The sequence below is a fragment of the Echeneis naucrates genome, chromosome 9 (genome assembly GCF_900963305.1).
Source record: "Echeneis naucrates chromosome 9, fEcheNa1.1, whole genome shotgun sequence".
NCBI lineage: Eukaryota > Metazoa > Chordata > Actinopteri > Carangiformes > Echeneidae > Echeneis > Echeneis naucrates.
Window position 1 is genome coordinate 503,798 of NC_042519.1, and position 19,163 is coordinate 522,960.

Sequence of the window (19,163 nt, forward strand, 5' to 3'; positions counted from 1 at the left end):
TTATGATTCACATGTTTCACTTACTTGTAAAGACAGAATTAAGTCCAATAAGTGAGCCATCCACTTATAAATGGTGAGATATGAGAAAATTGTAAACTTTGGTCAATACAAGATTTTACAAATGACCTTTGTTTGGGTTTTTTTGCCCCGTGTTTCAGGACAATCACAGATCTGCAAACTTAGAGTGTTAATGTATACATTTCAAGGTGTTTGGTGTGCCTGGAGCTACCGTAATTTCCGGATTGTATGCTGCTACTTTTTTCACATGCTTTGAACCCTGTGGCTTAAACAACTATGTGGCTAATTTATGGATTTTTACAGTTAACGAGCTTCATGCTGCCAATACATTAAGCGCCACATCAGACCAATGAATTTACAGGTCACAGTGGACCAATGAAGTTGTTTGAATCAAATTAAATGCACCCACACTAAATTCTTCAGATCAGTCATTTATTTTATGCTTCATGCACACACCCTTATCATGGAAAACAAACAAAGCAACGCATATGATGCAGCTTTAAAGTTAAAGTTGATTGATCTGGCGAAAGGCAAAATCTTTCTGTGTAACAGAATTCCTGTGATATGCCATTTCCTCACATAGTTCAGACCTGAAGACCCGTATTTTTGAGTCGTGAACGAATCAGTTGCACCTTCACTGAAAATGCGCTGAGATCATGTAACATGTGAAAGAGAGACTCAGACCTGAAGACCCTATTTTATAAGTTGTGAACAAATCAGTCATTCTTGCACTGAGAACATGCGGCGGAAAGACCCATTTGTGAATGAATCTGAGCCTGTGGTGCGCATGTCTGGACCAGGGAAAAAAAAAAAGAATCACTCATTGGGATGACTTGTTACCCTCAAGGTTCAAGGTTTCTTTATTATAAACAATAAATAGAACAAACAGATGAATCAATCACTTGTTTAGGTGACCTATGGCAGCAGGGACAAAAGAATTCTTTAGTCTATTTGTCCTGCAGCTTGGCAAGACATACCTGCGGCCTGATGGGAGCAACTTGAACTCAGCAGCCAAGGGATGGCTCTGGTCAGTGAGGAGTGAGCAGGCCTTACTTAGGGTTCTGAGCTTGTACATACCTGTAAGGTCATTCAGGTTAATTAACATAAAAATGCTGTTAACATTAAAATTCAGCAGTTTACGATAAAAATGCATTCATTGATATGCCTTTTTGCAAACAGCATTAAAGTGGAAATCAAAAGATAGCTTGTCATCAATGTTAGTGCCAAGATATTTATAATTGTTGACCAGCTCAACAGCTTGATCCTCAATGAGAAGAGGAAGGGAGACTGACAGATGTTTACGAAGGTCTATCAGCATTTCTTTAGTCTTTGACCTGTTGATGGACACAAAGGATGACAAGCACCAGTCTGTGAATTCCTTCACTACAGGGCCATGGTCAGGGTCGTCACTGCTCAGCATGGACACGATTACTGAGTCATCTGCAAATTTCAAGATGTGACGCCCCACATGTTGGCTACAGCACTCGTTTGTGTATAAAACAAACAGTAACAGTGAGAGAACAAAGACCTGAGGTGATCCAGTGGAGGAGAAAAGAGTGTCTCATAGAACACCATTGATCCTTACACGTGGTATTTCTGTCCATAAGCCAGACTATCAGACCAGGATCGATGTGGAAGTCCCTTAATCTTTCTGCTAGAATGAATGGCTGTTTGCAGTTAAATGCAGAGGAAAAATCATTTAATAAAAGACAGGCAAAAGTCTTGGTTCCCTCAAGATGAGTCAAGACAAGATTTAAAAGAGTGGCTAAAGCATCTTCGACACCACCGCCTGACCTATAAGCAAACTGCAGTGGGTCCAGGTTATCTCGAACACAGGTCAGAAGTGTTTCCTTAACAATTTTCTCGAATGACTGGAACAATAATGGAATACTTCCAAAGTGAGGGGACCTTGTGAAGCAGGAGTGACATAGAAAAATAAAAGTAAATATCTCTGTGTTCTTAGGAACTGTGCTGACCAGCTTGCACCTTCCGATGTCTTGCAAACCTTATTCCTTATTTCTTATTCCTCAAATCAAATCAAAATCAAATCAGATTTATTTGTATAGCGCCAAATCATAACAAAGTTAAATCAAGGCACTTTACATATAAAGCAGGTCTAGACCAAACTCTTTATAAAATTATTTAAAGAGACCCAACAGATCCCCCAATGAGCAAGCACTTGGCTACAGTGGCAAGGAAAACCTTCCTTTAAGAGGCAGAAACCTCAGGCAGAGCCAGGCTAGGGGGGGCTGGCTGGTTGGGTTGAAAGCAGGGGGTGTAGTGTAGGGTGAGAATGAGAGCAGGAGAGGGGGATATTCAAACAGGTGGAGGCAGGAACATGATGCTGCAGGAAGTTCATGGAAATGATGCTGTAGTACGGAATGAATGAGGATAATGGTTGCAGGGATACAGACAATAGTTCAATGTCTTTGGTGCACAGTATCTCCCTGGCAATTACTGTATTACACCAGTTTTTATTGACGTAGAAACACACACCCCTGCCAAGTGACTTGCTGGTTGCGTCAACCGATTTGGTTCCCCCGATTTCCTGTTCCCCTTTACGCTGATGTATTGCTGAGTCGTGTGTCGTTGCTATGTTACTGTACGTACTTAATGAAGAAACGCAAGTAGAAACACAGCTGGGTGTATGGAAAGCGAAATGGGACAAACCAATGTGTAACTGATGTGTTATTTATTACATTAGAACAATAAATTGAGAATGCCTTTGTTAGGCCATCATTGTCAATGTTTGTGTAAATGGATGCCAGCTAGCCTAGCTGTGCGAGAGTAGCCTACGCTAAGTAAACCTCACTGCCAGATCACTTACACTAATTAGTCGATTCGAAATGGGCTGCTGGCTTACTAGTTAGCATGCTCAACTGATGAACTGATTATATTATATTTGATGTATAACGTTACTATTACTTACCATTCATTTGGAAACGGACTGAGCGCCTGCGAATTACATATTTCTGCTCCTCGGAAATACCCACTGGATAGTGTCAATATTTTTTTTTATAATTCATGAGCTTGTTCCATTTTACTGGCATGAACATACATTCACGTTACAAACGTGCACCCTGGCCACCCAAATGTATCAACTTTGCTTCCTTGGGAAACTGGGCTGGGAATTAGGTTATGCTCTACATTAGTTCCAAGTAAGTGCATGATTTATACGAAGATCATTGATCCATTCACTGAGCACTTAAAAGGGGGAAATCTCATTTTCGCTGCAATCTCACACAAATCATCAATTATTTTGTACCACTTTGCGTTCCGTAAAACCAATTGTCCTGTGGCGGCATCAGTTAACATGGCTTTTCAAGGGGGAACAGCAATTCCAATGGGGAACCAAATTGGTTGACACACCGGCCCCAGTTCTCTGCGAAGGGATTCAGCCAGTTGATCTCTGGGGGAACCGCAGCCAAGGGATCCACACAGCCAATCCTGGAGTCATGGAGCAGATGTAAGAAGTCAAGGCTATACTGGTGAGGGTTTCCACTCTCACATACTCCCAGTAAAAGATGGCATAAAAGTGTTAAAAATAAGAGAATGGCCCCCAAACTAATGTTATTCCCTGCCGCCATTTTCTTCCACAAGTGGTTAAAAGAGTAAAACACTTAAAACACACTTAACACAGCCAAACAAATGAACACCTCACACACTGCGGCTGCATGTCGCAATAACCAGTGCCATATTTCTCCTCCCCTGCACGAGAGAAAGTGATCGAGGGATCACTGTCAATACTACCTGACTCTCGAGTCATACAAAAGATTCTTTCAAAATGAACAAATTGTTCATGAACGACACATCACTACTACAGTGCTTAGTTTGTCTTTCTCCTCCTTACGAGGTAACTTGTGTTATTTTATTGCTGATTTGTAGGGTAGGGTAGTTTTAGGGTAGGGTGGACATATTTTGATTTCCAAAAAAGAGAACACTTGGCCACGAGATAACCTACTTAAATGGCAACACCATCAACCGTGACGAGGGCACATACATGCTCAATACACCTGGGATTCGCTCCTCCAGAGACCAACATACGGCGGGGGCGTCGCCGTCCCAGCAGACTTGACAGTTTTGCTGGGACGGCCAAGCTGCATAAAATCAGCTGATCAGACGTCCATCACACGTCAGAAGACACACATCACCATCACACGTAAGGAAGACTGCAGATGCAGCCAAAATATGTCATGGTAAAACACAAACCTTACATTGTTGTCTTAAAGAAGAATTCAATCATAATATTGGTTTGGTTTGGTTTGTATTGACAAATGGACTATAGCAGAGGTACATATAGCAAAAGGTACTGTGGGATGGAAGACTGTTGATTAAGTGTCAAGACAATGGGCAACGGGACAAGGCGCTGAAAATTCAAACAATTTGTAAGAAAGAAGTTTGTGAGGTTTGGATGTTTGGAGAGTTTGGATTGAAAGTTTTTATATCAGGAATACCTCTGTGGGAAAATTTGGGTGAACTTCAAAAAAATCATTTAGGGAGAAACAGTAGATCACATCTCTGCTCTTCATTGGCTGCCGGTAAAATACAGAGTAGAACTTAAAATCCTTCTGTTAACATTTAAAGCTCTTAATGGCCAAGCTCCATCATATCTCAGAGAGCTCATAGTTCCTTACTGTCCTAGTAGGCCACTCTGCTCTCTAGATGGAGGTTTACTTGTCGTTCCTAGAGACTCCAAGAGTGAATCTGGAGGCAGATCTTTCAGTTATCAGGCTCCTCATCCATGGAACCAACTTCCAGTATTGGTCCAGGGGGCGAATTCTTTAGCAATTTTCGAGACCAAGCTTAAAACGTTTTTGTATGACAGAGCTTATAGTTAAAAAGTTAAAGTCCATCTACTCTTTAGCTATGCTGCTATATGCCTAGGCTACTGGGGGAAGGACTGAGTATCTCTCTCTCCCACTCTCAACCCAACTGCTGAACCCCCCGAGCCTGGTTCTGCCCAAGGCTTCTGCCTCTTAAAGGAAGTTTTTCCTTGCCATGTCATGAAGTGCTTGCTCATCGGGGCATCTGTTGGGTCTCTTTAAATCATTTTATAAAGAGTTTGGTCTAGACTTGCTTTATATGTAAAGTGCCTTGATTTAACTTTGTTATGATTTGGCGCTATACAAATAAATCTGATTTGATTTGATTTGATTTTGGCAATCAGTTTTATCTCTGTTGTCTGTTATTGTTGGCAAAACCCTCCCTTGTATACCTATGATGATTTTGTTAAATGATGGTTCTGCTTGTCATCCTTCAGTTCCCAGCTGCCACATTATTCAAATCAAATCAAATCAAATCAGTGGCAAGGAAAAACTTCCTTTAAGAGGCAGAAACCTCGAGCAGAACCAGGCTCAGGTCTGCCTCGACCGGTTGGGTTGAGAGTGGGAGAGAGAGAGAGAGTGAGACAGGCATTGGAGGGGGGTAGGTGTAGGCAGGAACATGTTGCTGCATGAAGTTCATGGAGCTGAGCTGTAATACAGAATTCATGAAATATGGGACCAGCAGGTGTTGCAGGAACATGGGATGGCGATGAGTCACCACCTGCAGGATGAGGACAGGGAGAGAGAGGAGAGGAACTGGGAGAGACAGAGACTTTGGCAGAACATGGTTAGTAAATGCAGTATAAATGCTTAGAACTGGGTGAAACTGTGTTTTTTTAAGAAGGATGGTTCTGATCAACGCATGCAAGGGGGGAGGAAAGGAGAGCGAGCGAGACGGAGGGAGAGAGAAAGAGGGAGAGGGGGAGAGAGGGTAACAGGGAGAGACAGAGAGAGACAAAGAGAGAGAGAGAGAGAGAAGCTCAGTCCTTCCCCCAGCAGCCTAGGCCTATAGCAGCATAGCTAAAGAGTAGAGGACTTTAACTTTTTAACTATAAGCTCTGTCATACAGGAAAGTTTTAAGCCTGGTCTTGAAAATTACTAAAGAGTCCGCCCCCCGGACCGATGCTGGAAGTTGGTTCCATAGAAGCAAACACAGGAGAGATATGATCTCTTTTCCTAGTTCCTGTTAATATTCGTGCAGCAGCGTTCTGAATTAACTGAAAAACTTTCATAGATTTGCTTAGACATCCAGATAGTAATGAGTTACAGTAGTCCAGCCTAGAAGTTACAAATGCATGGACTAGTTTTTCTGCATCATCCTGAGAAAGGATGTTTCTGATTTTCCTAATGAAGAAAGCTGCCCGACTAACTTGTTTTATGTGAGGGACAAAGGACATGTCCTGGTCAAAAATTACTCCAAGGTTTCTTACAGTGGAGCTGGAAGCCAAAGTAATGCCGTCCAGACTGATGAGATGATTAGATAGTATTTTTCTGAGGTGCTTAGGACCGAGTACAATAACTTCTGTTTTGTCAGAGTTGAGAAGTAAAAAATTTCCAGTCATCCAGACTTTTATGTCTTCAAGACATGCCTGCAGTCTGACTATCTGAGTGGCTTCATTTGGCTTCATTGATAGGTACAGCTGAGTATCGTATATTATGATCTATGGTGTCGAATGCAGCACTAAGATCTAGAAGGAGAAGTATGGAGGCTGATCCATTGTCTGAGGCCATTAGAATGTCATTGGAGACTTTAACCAGCGCTGTTTCTGTGCTATGATGGGCTCTAAATCCTGACTGAAACTCTTCAAACAAACTGTTCCCATCCAGATGCTCGTGTAGTTGTTTTGCTACAGCTATCTCAATGATTTTAGAAATAAATGGAAGGTTCGATATGGGTCTATAGTTTGCCAAAACATTTGGATCAAGATTAGGCTTTTTAAGCTGGGGTTTGATGACTGCAGTCTTAAGTGCCTGAGGTACATAACCCAGAAATAAAGTCAGATTAATCAAATCTAGAATGAACGGCTCAATTAAATAAAAGATCTCTTAGGCTCGTAGGTACTGGGGTCTAATAGACAGGTTGACGGTCTGCCTGCTTCTCACACCAGGTGGCAGCAGAGCCATGTCAGGTCCAATTGGCACACTTAGCGATGGATGGGTTCCTATCATATTAAATAATAAGGAGAGTACAGCACATATTCACTGTCACAGAAAAAAAGCTTTGCAAACAAATGTCTTCCCACCACACTTCGGTGTTGCCTTTGTACGTCTTGTAGCTATCACTTCATTATATTAACATGAAATACACTTATATATTGTACTCCAGCTTGATTTTCATCTTCCAACTAAAAGCACTTGAAAGTTTGACAAACCATATTTTTTATAATGTCTTCTTGTTAATAAGTTTTGAGAGTGACACAAAAAAAAAGATCTTTCCTTGTTTTCCCTCCATTTTACCACCACAGAAACTAAAATCTATATTATTGTATTCAAGGCATTCAAAACATGCTGCCTAAATATTAGTTCCTGTACGTGAATACTGGTATATGAATACTGGAATACTGGAACTTGGCAGATTATAATGAAGAGTAAAAAAAATCCAACGAGGAAAGGAATTTGCAAACGTTTTATTGCTTTGGGACATTATATCACATTTATTTTTATCAGTGATTCATCGGAAGACTGTTTTGTAATTTGTGAAAGAATTTGTGAGTGAGGAATAAATCATCAGTAATTACAATCTAAAATTGCGTTAAACCTCATGAAACAGAAATTTATAGATTTTTAGAAATTTGTTGTAAACAAAACATTTATTTTCTTTTTTACCATATATCAAAACTGGTGCCTCTTAACATAGTCAGAGAGGTTGGATCAAATTTTGGGTTCATTTTGCTGCTGTTATGAATATGGAAATCCAATATTCTCTCCACCTCTCTAGCTGCTGTAGACAAAAGACAGATGTAGACAGATGATGTATCTAGTGTTTTAATAAAAATGTTGGATATTGTATCATAAAACAAATGCATTTGAATACAACATTAAAATGTTGCTGTCCCTCTGTCTCCAGATGGTTTGGTGGTCTTTTTTTTTTCATGTCATGTTTTAATGATACATAAACAGGTATGATCTGTTTCTAGCTGCTGACTGATGCTCAGCACTGACTTCAGTGCTGACTGGCACCTGCCTGGGGCTTTAACTGTTTCTAATTAAATAATGGTATGGCCAAGCTCTTATTGTTCTTTATAAATGAAGTTGGCATTTTGTTTCTAGACCAATGTTGTTTTAGCCTTGGTCCATCGTGAAGTATAAACTCATAGCTCACACAAAAATTATAGCAAGTAATTTTTGTTGCTCCTGGGGGGTAATGGGAAATCTATAACTTCCAAAACTGAGTTTTGTCGCATTAGTGCTGTAGCTCACTTTGAATTTTTCATTTTAATTTGTTAAAAGACTAACTCAGAGAACTGAGTTTTTTCCATCCCAATAGTAAAAAAATATAATTAAATAGATTTTCTACTACTCTCTACGTCTGTTCTTCAAGGGGCGTTAATAATCCAACTAACTTCAGTTTTTCCCACACTCTTTGAAAGCAGCACCTTCTGCTCTTTCCAATTCCCCGGCCATCTCCGCTGAGGTCATCGTAAAGGTAGGTGGCAGTGGGCGGGGCCAGCGCAGCTCGGATTTGCATGGTAGGGAGTGAAAGTTTTGAGAGAAGTAGGAAAAACAGCTGAGTCGGGGATCTGATCTGGACTCATCGTCTGCATTCAGACTGTTTGCAGCTCTGAGAAAAGGATAACCAGGACCGTCCCCAGCAGACCACACAAGTAAGTGAGCTGCAAATCTGTGGTCTGGTTATTGAGCTGTTGCTGGAGTACAGTGTGTGTTGATGTGCAGAGAGGTTGCTGCAGTAATTTCCTTCAGCTGATGGTCTGTTTCGTTCTTTACATGACCAAGAAGAGAGTACATTAAGAACTTCATATATTAGTTTATCATTAGAAAGTAAGTAATCACTAACTTTCATAATCAATTAATCGTCATTTATCAAGATGCAACATTTGCAGATTCCAACTTTTCTGCTCTGCTGATTTAGTCTTATTGGGTGGTAGGTAAAATATGTTTTGTCCTAAACCGTTGGTCAAAGCAACAAAGTGACAGATTTAATCTGAATATTTTCCACAGTGTTTATTTCTGTCATTTGATTGATTATAGATGAATAAATGTATGTGAAACATAAAGGAGGGTTTAATTGATTAGCAAACACTTCTGTTACATCATCAGAACAAAGCTGCATAAATGTCTTTTTATTTGATTGTGTCTTTATGTAGCTACAACATAGTTTAAACAAGGCCCTTTGGTATTCTTTTGTTGGTGGAATGATTTTGAAACAATATCCAGTTGCTTTTAGATGTAAAGCTTAGCACTGTGTGCATGCTGCTGTATGAGTGTGTCAGAAAAGGGCCAAAGAAGCAGCAGTCATTCTCCCAAGTGACATTTTGACCTTTTTGAGCAGTGCATAGATTCCCTACACCAGCAGGTGGTAACCGCCTGACTGCCATGAAGATGAAATCTGCTCAATGTGGCCCACAAAAGATCTCCTTATTATCAGTATTGCAGACAGGGGGACACAATTATTGTGGATGTGGATAGCATATGACTTAGATTTCAAGGGTTCAGGGATTCAGGAAAGTTCTTGACATTTAGTTTCAAGCTTGCCTGTTTTTCTGAACAGTCAGTTCCTCTCTCACTTTGCCCCTCGGCACAACCACATTGTTTCTGTCCATGTGACTCTTGGGCTAATGACAACATAGCTTTTGGTCCTGACACACTGAGCACAGACCAGGGTTTGTGGGCTTCGTCCCCCCCGCTCCTTGTATAATGAGTGTGTTCCTAGCTTGTGTAGCCACTGCCACGTTACAAAGGGGAAAGTAGATGAATCATCAGCCAGATCTTTACAACCAAACCAAAAATGACCTTTAAACATTTTGATTTGTTGAAGTACAACTGTTTGAGGAGGGATTTTTGTTGTGAGCATATTTCTGAGTCTGAGACTATGTAGTTTTAGCTGTGATTTATCATCCTCCTTAAAGCTGGGAAAAGTTGTTGGGATGTAGATCAGTATTTACTTGTAGGGGGTTGGGGCTTGTCAGCCTGCAGGTATCTGTTTCAATCTCAAGTCCAGTTTTTTTTGGACTGAAATGTTCTCTTCTCATTTTGAATAACTGCACCACTGCTTCATGAAAATGTACTTTAAGCTTTTTTATATAATTTAGCTTGTGACCTCAGAAATGAAGAAAAGGTTTTTAAAAAGTAAATAAATCCACTGGAATTTAAAGATACTGACTGATGCAACACCTTCACTCCCCCCTCCTTTCTGCTTTTGATTTGGCTGCAGTTTTTACGCCAGATGCCCTTACTGCTGCAAACCTCCCCATTCATCCAGGCTTGGGACCGGCACAAGCCTACCACTGGTTTTTCCTGTGGCTGCGGTTTGAACCCGGGCCTCTGCATGCAAAGTATTTGCCCTACCACTCAGCTGTTATTCTCCCTCTCTGAAAGGTTTCACTGACATTGACTTGATATTGAGTATCAACCACCTATGACATCACGTCATCAGGTCTGTCAGTTGCTGGTCCGAAACCTCCAGTTTATAAAACAAGTTTCAATCTTGTTTTTCCTTAAAAACCAAGATTATTTTACTCTAAATGGGAGCATCATTTAAAAAATGAAAAGCATGTTGTATTGAAGACTTGAAACTAGAGACTGAGACCATAAACTCATCAGGAAAATGCTTAAGAAGGTAATCAACCTGGGAAGAAAAAGGAGCATTTTCCCATAGACTTCAATACAGTCTGACTTCTTCAGTTCTATCACCCGCCTGATGGTCATTAAATACTGCAACTATTATTTTTTCAAAAAGTCATGGTCAAACAAATTTTGAATGAGCTGTAATTAAAACAGTAACATTATCTTGATTTATTGACAGTTAAATAGATTGATTGATAGAAAACCTTTAAAGCTCCCTCTACTGGATCACAAGCCATTTCAAATGGTCTGGTGTGCTCATGGCAGCATGAGCATCATGAGCACCATGGCAGCATTGTAGTTAGCACTGTTGCCCCACAATCAGAAGATTGTGGATTCGGTTCCTGGACTGGGTCCTTTCTATGCAGAGTTTGCATGTTCTCCCCGTGCCTGTGAGGGTTTCCTCCAGGTACTCCATTTCCTCCCTCCGCCGTTGGACTTCAGTGCTAGCCAAAGACATGCATGCTTAGGTTAATTGGTGACTCTAAATTTCCTGTAGATCTGAGTTGTTTGTCTCTGTCTGTCCCTGTGTGTTGGCCCTGTGATGGACTGACGTCCTGTCCAGGGTGTACCCCTTCCCCAGAGAGTCCAGGTTCAGACTTGGAGAGAGTCTATAATATTATTAACATATATCCATCTGAAGGGGTACTCTCTCTCTGTCTCTCTATTGAAGTCTCCTGACAGGAGACAAGTTAAGACAAAAAAATGTCAAGAACCAAGAAAAAAGAAGAAATGTGTTGACTTTTACTCCCTAAAATGGATCAAAACGACAGTCTCCTACATTTCCCATCATGCAGCTTGAGAATGTATTTTGATAGACCTCATAGTGTCATTATGTGCCCATTTTTAACTGTCATGTCGTAGTTTCAAACACAGATTGTTATGAACTTTCGCTCAAACAGTCCTTCTTCTTCTCCATTTTCAGTTTGATTCCTTTGTAAAAATGTCATTGTGAGATGCGGTTGCCAAGAAATTTTAATGACTTGTCTTTTCATCTTTTCACCAGCACCTACCAAAATGCTGGCCACCAACTACCTGCCCCAATGCACTGTCACTCTGTTAGTGCTGTTGAAGTTGACCTTGGCCCAATATGACCACATGGGGTACCCGCCGGGTTACCCTGACCCTGAGCTGGAGCAGTACACCGCCCCACAGCTGATGCCAGACACGCCCAGGGTTCAACTCAGACTGGCAGGAGATAAGAGGAAACACAATGAGGGCCGCGTTGAGGTTTTTTATAACGGCGAGTGGGGAACTGTTTGTGATGACGACTTCACTCTCCACTCCGCACAGGTGGTGTGCCGTGAGCTGGGGTATGTGGAGGCTGTCTCATGGTCTCCATCCTCAAAATATGGAAGAGGACAAGGTTGGTAAAGTGAAGCAGCGTTAGCTCCATGTCATTCCTATTGTCTGGGAGGAAACGTGAAAATATAACAAATAATGATCCAGCAAGGTATCATCAAGGTATAAATTAACACATTAATGTTGGCTTTGTGCAACGTCTTTTTATCAATCAATTCATGAGGTATTTGTAATATTATTGATTGAACTAAACAGTTCTTGGAAGCAGCTTCACCTTCTTTTTGTCATTTGTTTCCATTATGAAGAGAAAATTAACTCCACTGAAGCTCTGATGAATCTCTTGTCTCATCAGGACCCATCTGGTTCGACAATCTCCACTGCACTGGCAGAGAAAAGACACTGTCGCTCTGTCCATCCAATGGGATTGGTATTTCAGACTGCAAGCACAGTGAAGATGTTGGCGTAGTGTGCAGCGACAAGAGGATACCAGGATTTAAATTTGTCAACACCCTCCCCAACCATGTTGAGGTAAACCTGCAGTTTTAACACCTTTTGAGCTTTAGGCCATCTTTCTCTGTCCATTTGTTAGCCGACACTTTACCAGCTACTGACAGCTGGACTTTACGATCTGTTCAGATTTAAAAAGTCTGTTCAAACACAACAGAAGTTCTGTTCAAACTATGGAGTTAATAACACTGTTGCTTTCATCTATCAGGTACGCTGTAAAAAAAAAAAGCCTGAAAACATTTGTAAAAAGTATGGCAGCAAAAGTTGCCAAACTGTGAAATAACTGTGAAAAAACTCTGTTATTCTACAGTGACATCTTTTAAAAATATATTATTATACTTACTGTGAGCATTGTCTTCGCTTTTGTGGTCGAACTAAGATTAAAAAGCAATCTAATTTTAAAACATTGCTATAATGTTAAATAAATGTGTAAATCTGCCCAAAAAATGAAAAACATTGTGGAAATAAATTGAAATAAGCTCATTTAAATCAAGACTGTTGTTTTTATACAGTAATCTTTGGTAAATTCATATGGTTATCCAATCCATCCACAAGAACCCCCCATCAAAGGACAGACCTGTGGATGTAAAGCTCAGAAAAATTCTGTAAAGTTACATTTAAACTTTAAACTTTAATGCCCATCAATGGTATCTTGAGAGCTTTAGGTTTTTGTTTATCATGATTATCCAATCTATTTAAGGTAAATCCTTGGTAAATGTTTTTTTCACTTCAAGCATTCCAATATATTTACATGCGTTTTTTTTTTTTTTTTTTTACAGGGTTTACAGGGTTTTCTTTATTTAAACATTATTTTATAGTGATTTAAAAGCAACTTTCTACACACATTTCCAAGTAATGTATGTGCTTTGCTTAGTAATGTCATCTGATAATGTCTGCAGCTTTTCTTAAGCAATGAACTGAGAAAGTTGTGATAGTAATTGCAAGCAACTGGAGGGCTACTGCCCTGAAAGTTTAAATGTTTCCCTGCTCCAACACACCTAATTCAAATGAGTGGCTCCTTATCAGACCTCAGCAGAGCTTGATGACTAGCTTATCATTTGAATCAGGTATGTTGGAGCAGGAAAACATCTAAAACATGCAGGCAGTAACCCTCCAGGCCTGGATTTGGAGACCCCAGGGCTAACTGATTGTTGCTAACCCCCTTTACTTTTCCAGCACTTGGGGAAACAACAAACACACTGTAGTCTGTACTGTACATTTACTGCCAGACTGACAACTTACTGCTAACCTTGTCCGCTGCTCTGATCACATCTACTGTCACCTTCCTGCTAGTCTCTTTCCCACTTGCTACATGAACATACTCCTTAACGGAGCTACGCTACCAAGAGTTTCCCACTCATTTATCAGAACAGAATTATTGCATATTTGGCACTATTTTTGCATTAAAAAACATATTTTGGCCTGGCAGGGGTACTCATTGTTATTGTAGGAGAAATACTGTTTTGGTCCATTCAGAAAACACTCAGTAAACATGGAGTACAATTAGACCGAGCAGTCTCCATTACAATAAAAATAAAAACAATAAAAATCTGGATTTAGAAAACAATTCTTTGTAGAATAAAGTTTTTCTTTACTGATATTTAACAGTAACTGTTTGGGAACTTTTGCTGCCAGAGTTTTTACACTTTATTTATTTAATTTTTTTATTAAATGTAATGTTTTGCTATGAAATAACATAAACTTGCCTTAATTTTACATTCAGCAATAGGATGTGTATTTGTTGTATTCCTACATTGAATTCAATGTAATTTAACATTCAAGACCATAAAAATATTGAATGATTATGTTAAAAAATTAATAATATTCGATTATATGAATATACAGATTACAGCCTTTATTTAAAATATTTGTAATAGAAATAATTTACAGTATTTTATCGCATTGATACTTAATGTAGAAAAAACGTCAATAAACTGTAAATAATACAGTAAACCCCCCGGAGAACCATCACCGCCATCACCTTATATCACCTATACTCACAAGCCCCTGGGTGCGCGCCACTACGTTGGAGTTTTCCCCGGTGGACGAGAGGGTCCCCTCCCTCTGCCTCAGGGTTGTGGGGGGGGGGCTTTGACTGTTGTTTGTGCGTACGCACCAAACAGCAGTTTGGAGTATTCGACCTTCTTGGAGACCCTGAATTGGGTCCTGAATGGGGCTCCGGTAGGGGACTTCATAGTCCTATTGGGGGACTTAAATGTGCATGTGGGCAATGATGGAGACACCTGGAGAGGCGTGATTAGGAGGAACAGCCTTCCTGATCTCAACCCAAGCGGTGGTTTGTCCATAACGAACACCATGTTCAAGCATAAGGATGCTCATAACTGTACTTGGTACCAGAGTACTCTAGGCCGAAGGTCAATGATCGAATTTGTGATTTTGTCATCTGATCTGAGGCCTCATGTGTTGAACACTCGGGTGAAGAGAGGGGCGGAGCTGTGTAAATGATCACCACTTGGTAGTGAGGGAGGCCTCTGTCCAACAGACCTTCAACTCCCACCTCCGGCGGAGCTTTTCTAGCATCCCTGTGGAGGTTGGGGACATTGAACTTGAGTGGTCAATGTTCAAAACTTCTATTGCCGAAGCTGCCGTGGGGACTGTGTCCTCAAGGCTTTAGGTGCCTCAAGGGGCGGTAACCCTCGGACACTGTGGTGGACACCAGTGGTCAGGGAAGCCGTCCGACTGATGAAGGAGGCCTTCTGGGATATGTTAGCCCGGGGGATTCCTGAGGCGGTTGCAAGGTACCGACAGGCCCGAAGAGCTGTAGCCTCAGTGGTGAGAGAGGAGTTTGGAGGACACATGGAGAAGGATATTCGGGAGGCACCAAGGTGTTTCTGGAAAACCATTCGGCATCTCAGGAGTGGAAAGCGGGGAACATCCAAGCCATTTATGACAAAGATGGTTCACTGTTGACCTCGACTGAGGAGGTAGTTGGATCTCCCGGGATGAGGTCACTGAGGTAGTTGAACAACTCCACAGTGGCAAAGCCCAAAGCCTGAGGGCCATCCAGTCTCTGTATTCCCAAAGCGAGAGCTGTGTCCGGGTTCTTGACAATAAGTCGGACTTGTTTCAGGTGGGGGTTGGCCTCCACCAGGGTTGCACTTTGTCACCAATCCTTTTTGTGCTTTTCATGGACAGGATATCGAGGTGTAGTTGTGGCGGAGGTGAGGGTTACGGATAATGTGGTCCTATTGGCTCCATCGGTCTGTGGCCTCCAGTGCTCACTGGACAAGTTCACAGCCGAGGGTGAAGCGGCTGGGATGAGGTTCAGCACCTCTAAATCGGAGGCCATGGTTCTTAGCAGGAAACCGGTGGCATGCGTACTCCGGGTAGGAAATTAGTCCTTACCCCAAGTGAAGGAGTGTAAGTATCTCGAGGTCTTGTTCACAAGTGAGGGTAGGATGGAGCATGAAATTGGCCGCAGAATCGGAGCAGCAGGGGTGGTGTTGCATTCGCTCTACCGCACTGTTGGGACGAAGAGGAAGCTGAGCCAGAAGGCAAAGCGCTCTATCTACTGCTCAGTCTTTGTTCCTACCCTCACCTATGGTCATGAGCGATGGGTCATGACTGAAAGAACGAGATCGCGGATACAAGTGTCCGAAATGGGTTTCCTCAGGAGGGTGGCTGGAGTCTCCTTTAGAGATGGGATGAGAGGTTCGGCCATCCAGGAGGGACTAGGAGTAGAGCCACTGCTCTTTTGCGTGGAAAGGAGCCAGTTGAGGTGGTTTGGACATCTGATAAGGATGCCACCGGGACGGGAGGTGTTGCTGACCTGTCCAGCTGGGAGGAGGCCACGGGGCAGGCCGAGGACCAGGTGGGGAGATTATGTCTCTACACTGGCCTGGGAGCGCCTTGGGATCCCCCAGTAAGAGCTGGCAAATGTGGCTGGGTCTGCTGGAGCTGCTACCCCCGCGACCCCAGCCTCGTATAAGCGGATGAAGATGAAGAAGATAATACAGTAAATTTGTGTGAAAGAACTTCTTTTTTTTTCTTTTTTTTTCACAGTATAGAGCACATGACTGAAATTATTACCTTGATCTGTGACTCACTGTATTAAGTCATAGTTGTAGCAGTTTTTATCTTATTTTATCTTATTTTATCTTATTGTTATTTAATTTTTCTTGTTGCCTGACCTCTTGCTTGTTATATATAAATAAATAATAATAAATAATTGAATTCAAGTCAATCCCCTTCTTTAAATATAGAAAATATAGAAAAATTAAAAGACTTGAAAAAGTAAAGATGAAGTAATTTTTAATTACTTAATTAATTTTAATTAACCCTCTTTTGGGGAGTTTCAGTCAGTACCATCAGAGTCAGTCAACTCCATTGCTCCTGCTGCTGCAGTAGCTGGGAAGCTCTCGGGCAACTGCTGAATGTTTTGGGTTTTTTTTTTCTCCATGATGCAATCTCACAGACCTTAATGGACTGCAAGAGATAACCTCGAAGACATGACTTTTATGGAAGAGCTGAGCCTCTTCACACATCATCTGCATAGGCTCAGCAGGTCTTAAAAATAATAAATCTCTTCTTGGCAGTAAGAATAACCCCTCCCACTCTTTGTTTGACCAATACCAATCTCTAAACAGCCTACAGTGCAAGTGTGTCAGGGAATGTGAAGTCAAACTGACAGTTACACAACAACACCTAATAATTACCAGAGTTGTCTGTAGCTGAAAGACCTTTAAGAACCACCAAAAGCTGCATGTTATCTTTGTGCTTGCTGCAAGGGCCTCATGAATCCACATTCCAACGTTATACGCAAACTGCACAGATAAAACTCTCCTTTTCTCACTTCACTTCCTCTTCCTCTTTTGGCAGCCTAAAAACTTTTATAGCATTTTAATAGAACCCTCAAAACATGCGGACAGCTCAGTAGAGGTTTTCTTTACTTTACTCAAGTCTAGAGATAAGATTTAGTGGTTTTTTTGATTAGCTTGGACAGAAACAGTTCCTGAGCTCATCTTGTGTCCTCCTCTGACTCTAGAAGAAGAAGAAGAAGTGGCAGCAAGATGGCACACTGAAAAGAGCATCAATCACACAAAACACAGAAAAACTATGTCTGTATTTCTAGTGTCAAAGTGAGGAGAGCATGATTCAAAAAGTCTGTTTCAGTGCCAGTTTGCTGCATGTAGCCCTATAATGACCAGAGAAATAATGGACAGGAAATATTTTTTTTTAATCTGAAGTCTTCATTTGGCCCTTTAACAATATATATAGTTTATATTTTTAGTTTATATCATACATTGGGCAGCACACCCAATTCAGGCAATAACAAAACCTTTTCTCTTTCCCATCTGTAACATCTGTATCTTTATATCTGCATAATAATTTTTTTTCCAAACAGCTGTCTTTTTCTATTTTTCTTTAACTTTGCCAAAGGCATGGTCTCATAAATGTATGTATTAAACATGGTATACACGGCATTATAGGGTTAAAACAATTGAATGACTTTTGGACTTCCACAAAGAGCAGAATCCTTTTCTGATTAATCTTTCTCTAATCTTTCTATTTTCACTCACCTGATGTGAAAGATGTTGATCTTAATGGTACCCTGACAGAGAATTTGCACTTTCTGGAGCTGTCCATTGAGTTTCCTCTTTTTGTTTTGCAGTCTAGCTTGAGAGGTCAGAGTTTTGCTTTTGTGTCTTTGCTCTCTTAGTGCCAGGCTGTTTTGTAAACCAGCTGGTAAATGCAGTCCTGTGTTTCCTTAGGACAAGAAGGCTCAAAGAAAGAAACAAAAAGCAACACTCTGGTGTTATTACGGTGTTACTATGGTTATTAACTGAAAAGGTTTTTTGAGTGTGTTAATCTAGAAATGCAGCACTGACCTTAAATCAGGGACAAGATTTCCTTTTTCAAGTTATTTCACTTTCATAATCTTGAAGCTTTGGTCGCACATTAAATCAAATCAAATTTAATTTACTTATATAGCGTCAAATCATAACAAAGTTACATAGAGCAGGTGTAGACCAAACTTTTTATGGAGTCGTTAAAGAGACCCAACATGCAGAAGTCCTCTCAGCTCATAGACAGATCCTTGTTTGATTGGTGAAGTTTACCTTTACCTTTAGATGTCTGGAGTCAAGCTGGAGTAGTGCCTGGGAAAAAACAAAAAACTCAGTGTTTCCATTCATCTTTGTTATTAACTTATGTTAAACAGCCAACCAGTTCCTGCTGCTGCACAGCTGGGCCCTGGCTATATCATCTGGAAGTGGTAATATGGTGATTCAGGCACAATCTGGTGTATAATATGTGCCATGACGACATGTTGCTGGGGTTTCTGTGGTCCGGAATGATTAGTAGGCTGCTGGGGAGCCTGCATGCAGAGGCAGCTCTACTTTCTCAGGTGATCATAGCCTTGGTGCAATGCCCAGCCAGTCGCACATAGAGGAAATGCCCAGAGCGTGAGCTAAGAGAGGGCAAATATGAAGCTTTACAGACATGTGTTGTTGACATGTGAGCTCATGTCCTTCAGAGCTTAAGCTGCTTCTTCTCATATTGTTGAGATAAAAGGAGAGGTGTTGCATTTTCACCCTGTTTATTTACAAAATGCCTAGAAAAAAACCCAGAAAACAAACATCTATGAATCTGTTAGTCAGTGATCATGTTGTCAGGAAAGTTTCTTGCAGATTGACTCCCAGTGTTTGGTATCTGGGCATTTAGTGTGGCATCGTGCCTGTGTTTATTTAT

The 19,163-nt window shown here is 41.0% G+C and overlaps 1 protein-coding gene across 2 annotated transcripts in view; it reads left to right on the forward strand.

Moving 5' to 3' along the window:
- The first annotated feature begins 8,559 nt into the window (after positions 1 to 8,559).
- The window catches only part of loxl2b (lysyl oxidase-like 2b), a 62,591-nt gene continuing 51,987 nt past the window's right edge, over positions 8,560 to 19,163 (forward strand). The window contains exons 1-3 of one of the 2 annotated variants that reach the window (XM_029511186.1): positions 8,560 to 8,665; positions 11,650 to 12,009; positions 12,298 to 12,473. In XM_029511186.1, the coding sequence (XP_029367046.1) occupies positions 11,661 to 12,009; positions 12,298 to 12,473 (525 nt within the window). In that variant the 5' untranslated portion in view covers positions 8,560 to 8,665; positions 11,650 to 11,660. Of the gene's footprint in view, positions 8,666 to 10,340; positions 10,355 to 11,649; positions 12,010 to 12,297; positions 12,474 to 19,163 lie in introns of those variants that run through there. The other variant, XM_029511185.1, reaches the window with a different exon arrangement.